Source organism: Pelophylax lessonae (genome assembly GCF_965119305.1).
Source record: "Pelophylax lessonae genome assembly, chromosome: 9".
Taxonomy (NCBI): domain Eukaryota; kingdom Metazoa; phylum Chordata; class Amphibia; order Anura; family Ranidae; genus Pelophylax; species Pelophylax lessonae.
In genome coordinates, this window is record NC_138776.1 from 237,732,982 (window position 1) to 237,746,407 (window position 13,426).

At 40.1% G+C, this 13,426-nt stretch overlaps 1 protein-coding gene across 1 annotated transcript in view; it reads right to left on the reverse strand.

The window, feature by feature from the left end:
* Nucleotides 1-588: 588 nt before the first annotated feature.
* LOC309563336 (uncharacterized protein) overlaps nucleotides 589-13,426 on the reverse strand; it is a gene marked incomplete at its 5' end in the record, with an annotated part of 72,188 nt that continues 59,350 nt past the window's right edge. The window contains 2 exons of the mRNA XM_082267731.1: nucleotides 589-1,102; nucleotides 12,225-12,338. Of these exons, the coding sequence (XP_082123857.1) occupies nucleotides 851-1,102; nucleotides 12,225-12,338 (366 nt within the window). The 3' untranslated portion in view covers nucleotides 589-850. The remainder of the gene's footprint in view (nucleotides 1,103-12,224; nucleotides 12,339-13,426) is intronic.

Below are 13,426 nucleotides of genomic sequence, written 5' to 3' on the forward strand. Positions count from 1 at the left end.
ACTAAAGCTTACACTGTCTAGCTCTGCATACTAAGGACTGTTACTACATCTGCACTATCTAGATTGCTAGCTCTTGAGCCTACTATCATCTGCTCTTGCACTGGGTTAGTCTCTCCTGTATGTTATCTGCTATCCTATCATCTACTACCATACATGATTGCTAACCTATCTGCATCCCACCTGTTACTATCTCATTCTCAAGAACATTCCTCTCAAGTGTCTGTCACCTATCGTCTCTACTCAACCTGTCTCTTCAGCCTATCACCTCTATACTACTATATACATAGATCACTCCAGGAACATCTTATTGATTGTGTATATTTGTATGCTGAATTGAGACTATCCACATATGATGAGTCTTGGGAGTTGGGATTGGTATCTCAGCGTTTCTCTACATGACTACTGAAGTGGAATATTTTTGCAGCTGCAAATCCACATTATACAGAAAACGCATGAGCGTTACAATGTTCCAGTGCCTAGCATCTATGTCATTTGTTTGAAAATCCCTTGCCTGGAAAACGGGCATCACTAGTTTTTAACATTTGGCTTTGATTAACTTCAATAAAGATCAGCAAATTTTGTTGAACTCCCCTCAAACCCAGATATGTTCAGGTCATCAAGTTGATCATAAACTTTATTCATCCTTGCCACATAAGTAATGCGATTCTAGGTATTGATTTAGTGTATTTATTGAACAAAACCGTTGGAGATATACATTTATCTACTTCAAAAAAATAAAATGCATGTTAGAAGTCATTACCATTATTAGCATACAGATATCAGTATCCAACTTTTTGTTTTCATTATACAGTAGTTCCAAAATGTCTTCGTGTGATCATGCTCGGTGCAGTTAGTTGTTGTACATATTGTATCTATTGAACATTCTATTGTCGTTAGCACCTTGGTAGTTCTGTTGAGAGAAAGTTGGGGTTCTTTGGAGTCCAGGCTGAGCAGTTGGGAACTTGTAGTCAGCTTCTTTAGGCTGCTCATAGTTTTGAGGCTGGAACTGTGGGCTCGGGCCTCCGAACCTTTGTGTCGGGTCTGGTGCGCTTGTCATTGGATTGTTGTACTGGAGTGGAACTGAAAACACCTGTGCAGAAGGCTTAACATAAAAAAAAAAAAAGTCAGTTATGGCAACACCTGTGAGAGGCTAAACTGTTAATTTGAAATAGACGTTGAAGAAAAAATATGGTTTTGTCAAGTTTTTATTGTCATCTGTGTCCCCATGAAGAAGATTTCACATCATTGAAGGTTTGCAGTTTTCACCAGGACAGGAAGATGCCGACAGTAAATACATATACTGTTTACGCCAAAACATGGCAACTGCTCTAATTAATGTATAACTAGCTAAAAGTTACATAGTAGTTGAGTTTGAATAAAGACAATAGTCCATCCAGTTCAACCTGTGTAGATGTGTGTGGACGTATTAATTTCCCATACCCCTGAATGTTTTGATCTTGGAGATGTATGTCCAAGAGTCTTTTAAAAGTAGCCATACTCCCCACAGTTACCACCATTTGTGAAAGCAAGTTCCACAATTTTATTGCCCTTACTGTAGAAAACCCTTTGCGTAGCCTGAGGTTAAATTGCTTCTCCTCTAATCACATTGTATGGCCTTGTGTCCTCTTACACTCCTTGCGACTGAATAGTTTTTTTTTTTATGCTGAAATCACCATTGAGGTATTTGTAAATCGCTATCATGTCCCCTCTCAGGCGTCTCTTCTCCAGGGAGTAATAAATCGAGCGCTTGTAAACGCTCCTCATAACTTAGGTACTTCAATCCCCTAATTATCTTAGTTGCCCTTCTTTGAACTCTTTCTAGTTCCAGTACATCCTTTCTGAGAATTGGCAACCAGAACCGGACAGAATACTCAAGATGTGGCCGGACCAGAGTTTTATAAAGTGGTAGGATTATAGTTTTATCTCTGGAATATAGCTCCTTCCTTATGCATGCCAACATTCTGCCGGCTTTGGCAGCTGCAGCTTGACATTGCATGCTATTGCTTAGTCTATCTTCTACTAAGACTCCCAGATCTTTCTCCATTCTTGATTCCCCCAGAGGTTCCCCCTTTTAAAGTGTTGGATGAAAAGGATAAGTTGGAACTTAAAACTGAACTTCTTGTGTGGCATTAAAGTATAGCTAAAGGCAAAACTTTTTTTTCATGTTGGATAGAGTAATGGGCCTTACACACTATACAATTTTCTTTAGATTTTTTCCTTCAGACTTACCAAAACCACAAAATATGAGGTCAAACCTAAACACTTTCAATTTGTATGCAATCAGGCAGGCCCTTGCATTACATAGCTGAAGGTAAATCTAATGGAAATCTACCAACAAAGTTGTATAGTGTGTATCCAGCTTTAGGGAGGGTTATAATGTATAACCCCTGTCATTTTCTGATTTTTGTCATCTTTGTCCCATTGTGGAGATTTCCCTTCATTTCTTGTCCCAACGCCAAGACAGGACAGGACATGATAGAAAATTCCTCCAAAATGAGGGAACCCCTGGTTGTTACTGGGGTCACCATAACCTGTATCCTCCATTGGAAGATTCCCTCTATGACTGTTCTGAGGACAACCTAAAATATGTGATTTTCTTTCCCTTTTTGTAAAAACTGTAAACGTGACAAATAGAGAGGATGGATCTCCCTAACGGGGGCACAGGCAGCGATAAAAACCTGGCAGGTGTTCTAATTCCTCTTCATTCTATCCAAAACGAAAAAAAAAAAAAAAATGCGCCTTTAGTTATACATTAATGCTCCAGAAACTGATGACAAAAACAAGATTTTTTTTTTCTAGAACACAATATAGTAACTTCAGTTTTTTAAGTCATCTATCTCCTTTTCTGGCATAGAGTCCTGAAAGTGATAGCCCTTCAGAAACCCTGAAATAGACACGTGCAGAACGACAAAATTAGTTTAGTATAATTTTAGATGAATTTGTTCGGTTACTCCTTTTGTTTAGTTGCAATAATAATGAAATTAAATTAGTTTTGCTTTGTTTGATTTATTTGTTTTCCACCGGATTCAAATTTTTTCAATGGATTTGAAGTATTCAAATTGAATGCAACAAAAATAATAAATCGATCCAAATTCATTCTGAAGAATAGCTGGTTACAATCTATTCAAAATTCAGTTTTTGGAAGACGGCTATATTTTCTTTCTATTCTTTTCTATTTTATTTTCTATTTAGTCTTTTATATTCTTTTCATAAATGGAATATAGTCAGTGTGAAAATAGTGCCGCATCCCTAAAATATGAAGACTATAGAAAATACCCTATGGGTGGGACTTTAATGGCACCTCAAAATAGTAAATAGTATATAAGTAGAAAAAGTTTTATATTTAACCACTTAAGCCCCAGCCCTATTTCGGACACTTTTTGTTCACGCGTTAAAACCAGTATTTTTTCCTAGAAAACTACTTAGAACCCCCAAACATTATATATATATTTTTTAGCAAAGACTCTGGAGAATAAAATGTCGGTCATTGCAATATTTTTTATCACGCAGTATTTGCGCAGCGGTCTTTAAAGCGCCATTTTTTTGGAAAAATTTTGAAAAATCACATTTCACTAATTTAAAAAAATACTAAACAGTAAAGTTAGCCCATTTTTTTGTATATTGTGAAAGAACATGTCACGCAGAGTAAATAGATACCCAACATGTTACGGTTTAAAATTGCGCCCCCCCGTGGGATCGCGACAAACTACGGTCAATAGAGATCTCAATCTGCGACGCTTTACATTTATTTAACGGTTACCAGTTTTGAGTTAGAGTGTAGCTCTTTTTTTTAAATTATTGCCCACGCTCTGGCGATCGCGGCGATACCTCACATGTGGGGTTTGAACAGCGATTTCATTCGCGGCTCGACTTCCGTATACGTTTTTTTTTGTGCGCGAACTAACGGTGACGGGGGCGGCTAAATTGTTTTTTTTCCCATTTATTTTATTTATTTTTTTTAACTTTATTAAAGTTTTTAAAAAAACAAAAAAATCTGATCACTTTTATTGCTTTCACAAGCAATGTAAACATCCCTTGTGACAGCAATATGCAGTGACAGGTACACTTTATGGAGGGATCGAGGGTCTAAAAGACCCTAGACCCCTCCACTACACTTCCCTGTATGCAAAACGCCAAAAACGGCATTTTTGCATACAGCCGTTTTTCAAATTTGCTGCCTCCGGGTTATGTCATCGGAGACCCGATCAAAGCCGTTTCCGGCATTTATCGGGACTCCATCCAGCCGGCAGACGTGCCGGCTGGGTGCTCGGGCTCCTGGTGGGACGGGAGCCCCGAGCAAAGCCACGGAAGGCGGCGGGAGGGGGGGGGGACGTCCCCTCCCGCCCCCCGGGGTACCGATCGAGCAGCTCCCGAGCCGCATCGGTCGGTACCGACGGAAAGCCGACCGTCGGCTTCAAACCACAGTACCGGGATGATGCTTCTAGCTAGAGGTACACTACCGCAAAGTTTACTGATGTAGATCTACGTTAGTATGCGGTAAGTGGTTAATGTAAATTCATAAAAGCACTAATACATGTAATATGTAGCAGCATACACACATATAATACAAAAAAGAGGACATGGAGATACCAAATACATAAGTAGCACCCTGAGATACAGATGGTTGACATCAATCACCCAACACGTTTTGGGGCTGAAAAAGCTCCTTCATCAGGGGTATGACTGAAGTTGGAAACCTACTAAAAAGTATAAGATATAAATATATTGGAACATAATGATATGGCAATATTTATAATTAAGTATAGCATAATACAACTTACTGTCAAAAGGTGATGTATAAACAAAATTAAAAACTTTTGACATGGATTCAGTTTATGCATCACCTTTTGACAGTAAGTTGTATTATGCTATACTTAATTATAAATATTGCCATATCATTATGTTCCAAACCAATATATTTATATATTATACTTTTTAGTAGGTTGCCAACTTCAGTCATACCCCTGATGAAGAATCTTTTTCAGCCCCGAAACACATTGAGTGTTTGATGTCAACCTTCTGTATCTCATGGTGCTATGTACTTGGTATCTCCATGTCCTCTTTTTTGTATTACCTGTATATCTGTGTATGCTACTACATATTTCATGTATTAGTTTTTTTTATGAATTTATATCAAAAGAAAAAAAATGTTTTACTCATATACTATTTTGAGGTGCCATTAAAGTCCCACCCATAGGGGATTTTCTATATTCTTTATATTCTTTTTCTTTTTGAAATTCGAATTTCAGAACACAGCCGTATTGAATTTTATTCTTTTCTATTCAAAATTAGAATTTAGGAACAGCTATATATTCTTTTTATTTTATTTTATTCAAATGTATTCTTTTTTTTTTTCTTCTCTTTTCTTTTCTGTTCTTTTAATTTCTATTCTGTTTTATTCTATTCTTTTCTATTATATTATTTTCTGTCCTATTGTATTCTATTTCTTTCTATTCTTTTATTTTCTGTTCTTTTCTAGTTTATTATTTTCTATTCTGTTTTACTCTACTTTATTCGGTTTTATTCTATTCTATTTTATTCTAATAAATAAAGCAGCCTAAGTAGGAATCATCATTTTATTTCACTTTATACCTCACTGTGTTTATTGCAAAAAGTTTTTTGAATTGCTTTTCGAATTTGGATAATTCATTTAATTTATAATTTATTTCACATTCATTGAAATTCGTTACTATTGTGATTCATAAATTTGGATGCATCCAATTCTCAGAATAAGGAAAATTCTGTAATGAAAAGAATTGCACATGTCTACCCTGAAAGGCTTTGGCCTATTCCTACATATTTTTATAATAAAATATGTATTCCTAGACTCCAAGACCCTGGGGACCCTGCATTCAGTAGTCTGCTTTACCTTATATAATTTATCTGAAGTGGCACAAAATAATTTTTAGGAGTAATGTAAGGAACAAGAGTTTGGAAATATTGATTTGTAAAGGACAGTAATAACAGGAATCACTTGAAGTCTCATGTAGTGTGTTTCTAGTCTATGACTCCCCAGTCTCAACAGCTTCTATAACATGTTTCCAGTCTTTGACCATCACCTGTAGCCTTCTGTTGCATGTCTGATAGCTTTATGTAGCATTCGAATTTACTGCATGTGATGTGTGGCCTTTTGCTGATTTCAGGGGTGCCCTGCCTTAAGGTTCACCACCACTGTTCCAAGCGAAAAGATTTCACCCAAATATTGACACATTTTTTAACCTCTTCCTGCTCCCACTATAGCCGAAAGACCGCCTAAATTGTCAGGAGAGAGTCCATGCACGTCCTTCCGTGCATGAGCTGCCAGCGCGCCCCTTGTGGGTTGCACGCAGCTCGCTCTGTGATCAGTGACTCCACAAGACTTGACTGATTATAGATCGGAGTAAGGGGTCGATCCTGGCCCCTTACCACATGACCAGCTATCACCCAATGACAGCTGATTACATGGTGTAAACAGAGCCGGTAATTGCCTTTTTTTTCCCCCTCACGCTAACAGCGTAAGGAAAAATAAAAAGCCGATCACCGGCTTCTGTCAGAGGGACATCAGTCCCGAAGAGAGAGATCCACTGCCGCCTCATCTGTGCCCACCAGTGCCATCTACCAGTGCAAATCAGTGCTGCCTATCAGTGCCCACCAGTGGCACCTATTAATGCCCACCAGTGCCATGTACCAGTGCCACCTATCAGTACTGATCAGTGCCTCATTATCAGTGCTGCCTATCAGTGTCACCTATCAGTGCTACCTATCAGTGCCACCTATTAGTGCCCTTCAGAGCCACCTATCAGTGCCCATCAGTGCCACCCACCAGTGCCACCTATTAGTACCACCCACCATTGCCACCTATCAATGCCACCCTATTAGTGCCCATCAGTGCAGCCTATCATTGCCCATCAGTGCAGCCTATCAGTGCCTATCAGTTCCCATCAGTGCTGCCTCATCAGCACACATCATTGAAAGAGAAATAAAAAGCTGATCACCGGCTTCTGTCAGAGGGACATCAGTCCGGAAGAGAGAGAGCCACTGCCGCCTAATCTGTGCCTACCAATGCCACCTACCAGTGCAAATCAGTGCTGCCTATCAGTGCTCACCAGTGCCATCTATTAATGCCCACCAGTGCCACATATCAATGAGCACCAGTGCCACCTATCAGTGCTGATCAGTGCTGCCAATCAGAGCCTCATTATCAGTGCTGCTTATCAGTGTCACCAATCAGTGCTACCTATCAGCGCCACCTATTAGTGCCCTTCAGTGCCACCTATCAGTGCCCATCAGCGCCACCCACCAGTGCCACCTATTAGTACCACCCATCAATGCCACCTATCAGTGCCCACCAGTGCCGCCCAATCAGTGCTCATCAGTGCAGCCTATCATTGCCCATCAGTGCAGCCTATCAGTGTCTATCAGTTCCCATCAGTGCTGCATCATCAGCACACATCAATGAAGGAGAAAAATTACCTGTTTGCAAAATTTTATAACAAACTATGAAAACTGCTTTTTCCCCCAATATTGTCAGTTTTTTGGTTTGTTTAGGAAAAAATAAAGACCCCAGTAGTAATAAATACCACCAAAAGAATGCTCTATTTGTGTGAAAAAAAATATAAAAATTTCATTTGGGTACAGCATTGCATGACAGCTCTGAAAGCTGGGCAGGAAGGGGGTTTAAGTGCCCAGTAGGCAAGTGGTTAAAGAGTAACTACACTTTTGTTGAGAAAAAAAATTCCCCTCTGGGTGTTCTATGTACAGTACATTACAAGAATTTTAACAAACTTTGCTACAGATTCCTGCCTGTTGTTATTCTGAGGAAATCCCTGTGTGTCTGTATGTGTCCATGTGGAAAGTCAATCTATTGGGAGTGGTTTCATAATTCTCAATCAGCTGCTGCCCCTGCAGGGCATTAATGAGAAAAATTTGCTGGGTCTGCATCCCTTTCCTGATTTCCTATTGGGAGTATCTCAGCAAAAATTAAATTTTGTTGCGGGGATGCCAAAAATCGGACTCGTATCTTAGTGTAGATTTCTGGGAAAATCAGTGAGCCAATCACACAAGCAGGAAATGATGTTTCTGGGGGTGTTCTGTACCCATTCTGTGTACAGAATGCCTCCAGGTAGCCACATTGCATTATACAGAAAATTACAGAGCTGCAGTTTGAAAAGGAAAGGTACGTTTTTAACCTCCCTAGCGGTAACCCCGAGCGTGACTCGGGGTGGATTTTTCATACCAGGATCGGCATCCCCGAGTCACGCTCGGGGTGGATGTGCAGAGAGCGCAGCGGTGTTCTCTTACCTTCTCCTGGCGATCCAGCGATGATCTCTCATTGCTGTGACCGCCAGCCGAGAGTCCCGCCGCTCCTACGTCCTCCGTCGGTGTGATCACTTCCTAGTTCCGTTCCCTGCAGCAGCAATGCTGCATGGGAGCGGAACTAGGGAGGGAAATTCACCAAAAAAAAAAAAAAAACGTTTCGCACAAAACACAAAACATTTTATATTATATATATATATATGCACACACACACACATATATATATATATAAATATATATATACACACACATATATATATATATAAAATTATTATTGATCCGATTATAATTCATGCGTTATATAAATATAATATATATGCACACATACACACACACACATATATATATATATATATATATATACCTATATACACACACATATATATATATATATATATAGAAAATTATATTATTGATTCGATTATAATTCATGCGTTATATATATATATATACACACACACACACACATATATATATATATATAATATATAACGCATGAATTATAATCTAATCAATAATATAATTTTATTATATATATTATATATTATATAATAAAATTATATTATTGATTCGATTATAATTCATGCGTTTGTGTTTCAAACTTATCACATCTGGGATGTCTACTAGAGTCTTATTTTGGTCAGGTTTAAGTCAGTAATTACTAAGAATTGTAGGCCTATAATACATAACGCCAAATTTCCATGAAAAGAATTGTACCGCTTTTGGTACAGAATTCCTGACATAATCATACCACCAGGGAGGTTAATAACATTCAATTGCAATGTGACTTGAGTCACAATTGTATACACAAGTGTTTCTTGACCTTTTTTCAGTCAAGGCACCCTTTAAAATTCCACACAATCTTGAGGCACCCCATTCTAAAATGTAAAAAACTAAACTAATAGTTTTGCATAAAGTAGCAACATCCACATGCATTAACTGTGATTTATTCTTCCAAACTGATTAGTATTCTAATGTTTCTCTTCTCCCTCGTTTCTCTCCCTCACACAGCTAATGGGACCCTGGTGCTGAAGGAGAGGGGCAGGTGCCCAACTGCCTCCTTATCAACCGATGGCATCATTGGTTGTTAGGACACTGGCGGATGGAAGGATGTAATGGGGCACAATGAAAATCTGTGGCTTTGTGTAACTAATAGGCAGGCTTGATCCACCCGCTGGCTTATATACAGTTTTTGCGCAATTTCTAAGTATTTTACCACCCTGGTTAAAAAAGGCTGGCATATGCTATAATTTTTTTTTTTTTTTTTTTATTCACTATTTTTTTCCCCCACAAAAGTGGACGTACCCTTTAACTACATTCAGTTTGTAAAAGGAGTGGTTCCTGGGTGAAAGTTGTATGAATCTTTGGTGAAAAAGTCATTGGTTTTGCAATTTTTTTTTTATTACAGAGTACTTTGTTCGAAATACTTCCTAAATTCTCATCACATTTGAGAGCTGCCATACCAGATTATTCTCCAACACAGAGACTTCATTCTTTATGGTGAGGTCCCATTCACATCTGAGCATTTTGGGAACGCATGACAGCGGGCATTGTTTGTATGTGTGTAGCACCCTCCTAGATAGGTGCTAGGTGTAAATAGTTAGATATAGTGAAGCTGCAATCTGCTACTGAGGTCTGCTCAGCATGCTCAGCTGTTGCCAGTCTGCCTTTAGCTCCTTCTGTATCCAGAAAAGTGGAGAAGTTTCTGGATGATAGGTGTGGAGCTTTGCAGATGGCAGCATGAATAATATTGCAGCCCCAGCCTGTCCAAGCGAAACTGGCTCTGATGACATTCTGGCTAACTGTATATGTTCAGTGAGCACACTGAGTTCTAGGCTTTTCCTGTATAGGAATGTTCCAGCCTGGGAAAGGGCTTGTTGCCCCCCCCCCCCCCCCCAGGCAACTACTGGCATGCAACCCGATGGCCTGAATGCTGAGACCTAGGTTCTACTGAGCTGACTGAGGTCATGATCTGATATCATGGAGAAAGGCGTCCATCTGCTCTTGGACCTTGTGAGTACAGACACCCCTAAAGGATCAAGCTTGCTACTACTTGTTACTGCTGTCTTCAAAGAGAAGTATGGGGTTTGGGCTTTTTTCGCCATTCATACTTACCTAGGTAAATGCAGCATCGGTCCGATGCTGCATCTGTCCACCGGCGCCTCTGCACTGAGAACCCGAGCTATTGAACACCGCCGATCGCTTGGTTCTGACAGCTCCCCAAGCAGAGAGCTGCTGACTGCTCTGCCCCCTCCTCGCTCACTGGAGTGCTGAGCTGTGGAGGGGTGGGGAGCAGCCAGCTCAGGCTCCAGTGGCTCGCTGAGAGGCTGAGCCGGGTATCTGTCCAGGCACCTGGCGGATCCCAACTCCATGGTCGTGATGACGCGGTACCTGGACTGACATCTGTGACGTCAGCAGAGAGCGGAGTCTAAGTCTACTGTTTGAATCAAGCATAGACTTCATCATAGCTTATCCAAGAGAATATTAAAAGTTCTCAACTATACATAGTTCTTTTTTCTGAAGTACCGAATTTCACATCTCTATCCAAGTTCTCCAAAAAAAAAAAAAAAAAAAAACAACACCCCTAGACTGATTATTGGAGAAACGAGCAGTTTTCCTGCGGCTCCTATGGGAGTAGTGCAACATGTGTGTTTTGTGTGATTTTTGATACTACACACATAGGGCAGTCCATTCATTTCAATGGGAATGTGCCAAAGTATCTCATGTAGCTTGTACTCAACACTCAGTTGAGCTTTGCACATTTTTTAACTACATGTATTGGCGCATTCGAAGTTCCATGAAAAATTAATGGTGCCACAAGCATGACATGAGTTTTTTACACATTTTCTAAACATGCACAGAAATGTGTAATTTTGCACGCATTTGCAATATGCTCAGGGGCCTGAGATTCAACATATTTGGGGATCCCGTACCTCTAACCTACAACTACCATACATTTCCTCCCTATCCATGACATCATTGGACTTCACACTTATTATTTGCTAGCCTAATAAGACGGTAACAATGTCTCAGAGACCTTTCCATCTGTAGGGACCCACTGCCCCTCTGCTGATAGAAAGAGAAAACGGGTAACTAGTTGATTGAACCATTTTTTTTACCAGTTTACTGATACCAGCAGAGGAGTTGCAAATTTTTCCAGCAGAGTAAAATTGAGTCCATTCCACCGATTCCCCTGCCAAAGCCAGCAGAATATTAGCATGCATAAAGAAAGGGATGTATTCCAGAGATAAGACTATAATCCTTCCACTTTATAAAACTCTGGTCCGACCGCATCTGGAGTATTCTGTCCAGTTCTGGTCGCCAGTCCTCAGGAGGGATGTGTTGGAGCTGGAGAGAGTACAGAGAAGGGCAACTAAACTAATTAGGGGATTGGAGGACCTTGACTATGAAGAGCGTCTACAATCGCTCGATTTATTCTCCCTGGAGAAGAGACGTCTGAGGGGGGACATGATAGCAATTTATAAATATCTTAATGGGGATCCCAGCTTAGAAAAAAAGCTGTTCATTCGAAGGGATTGCATGAGGACTCGAGGGCATACAATGCGATTAGAGGAGAAGCGTTTTCACCACAGGCAACGTGGGGGGTTCTTTACTGTTAGGGCTACAAGATTGTGGAATTCTCTACCACAAGAGGTGGTTTCTGCGGGTAGTATGGCGGCTTTCAAAAGACTCTTAGACTTACATCTCAAGGATCAGAACATTCAGGGGTATGTGAGATGAGTACAGCCACACACACCTACACAGGTTGAACTGGATGGACTATTGTCTTTATTCAACCTCACATACTATGTAACTATGTAACCATTGTGCACTTAACAAGGGTGATTAAGCTACAGACCTTTACAACCCTTGCTTCTATGCAGTTGTTGCAAAGGTCACTATATATCTTATCCCTCTCCTTCACTCACCTGCTTTCCTGACATTGCGTCCTTGGCAAGCCGCCCAAAGTGGGAGAGTGACACCGCAATAGAGAACTCCAACAGGTTGGAAATCACCGCAAAAATAAGGACCACTGTTAAGTACTGTGAAAACAGCAACAGCAGAAATTAATCAAATCTGAACTGTGGGCACCATATTTACTGTATATCAAATGTATTATAAAAAAAAACAAAACGCAACTGTATAATAAGAAAAAAATACATCAACTGGTATTTCTTAATTGGCTGGAGAGAAGGATTAAGAATGCGGAAATGTCCTTTTTGTTCAAAACATTTGTGTGTGGTGACACCATCTTCTTTAAATTATTAATTTCACTTGCAAGGTCATCAACTGGTGAATTCAGATACTGTGCCAGTCTCTTAATACACAGTAGAGCTTTAATGACTACATGGTGAGAATCTCACTCTTGTTGACAAGGGAGGATTTCCTTTAAAAATTTTATATTTCACATTCAAGATCAGGCTCCACACTCACAATCCCATCTCGGGTGCTGGCTCAGCTTGTCTCCATCAAAGCATTTTAATTGTACCTGCAACAGGAATGCCGCACATCGGGATGCAGAATAATGTTTTTCCATTATTAAAATAGCCAGCACGAACGGGTTAGATTCTGACATGTTTTGTACTAGGCACAGCACTTTCTCAAAAAAGTAAATTTTTGAGAAAGCGCAATGCCTAGCACAAAACATGTCAGATTAGAACCTGGTTCTCCTGGCTATTTTAATAAAGGAAGAATGATAATTTGCATCTCAGTCTTCTTAGGCCTCTTCACATCGGGACAACTCAGTTGGGATTGGCATCCTCTCACAGATCATCTACTGGTCACAGCAGAATGGGCAGATGACAGGTTTGTGCCTGCTCAGTTTATGCATAGAGGACACGGACGGAGCCCGCTCTGCATTATAGGCGGTTGGGTGTAAACAGACTCTGCTGTCTATTTAGACCTGACTGCCCTCCGATCCGATCCGATCTTCCTAGACGGAGGGTGGTGTTTTTTTTTTTAGCAGACTGGATCAGATTAGAGGCAGGTGGGTACAGACAACTTCATTTACGCCCATCTGTCCTTAGGGATACATGGACCATCCAATTAGGTCCACCTGAAAAACTGACAGATGGACCTGATCAGATTTCCTGTGAAAAGGGCCCTAAAATTCTAAGATGATGTATTGTGC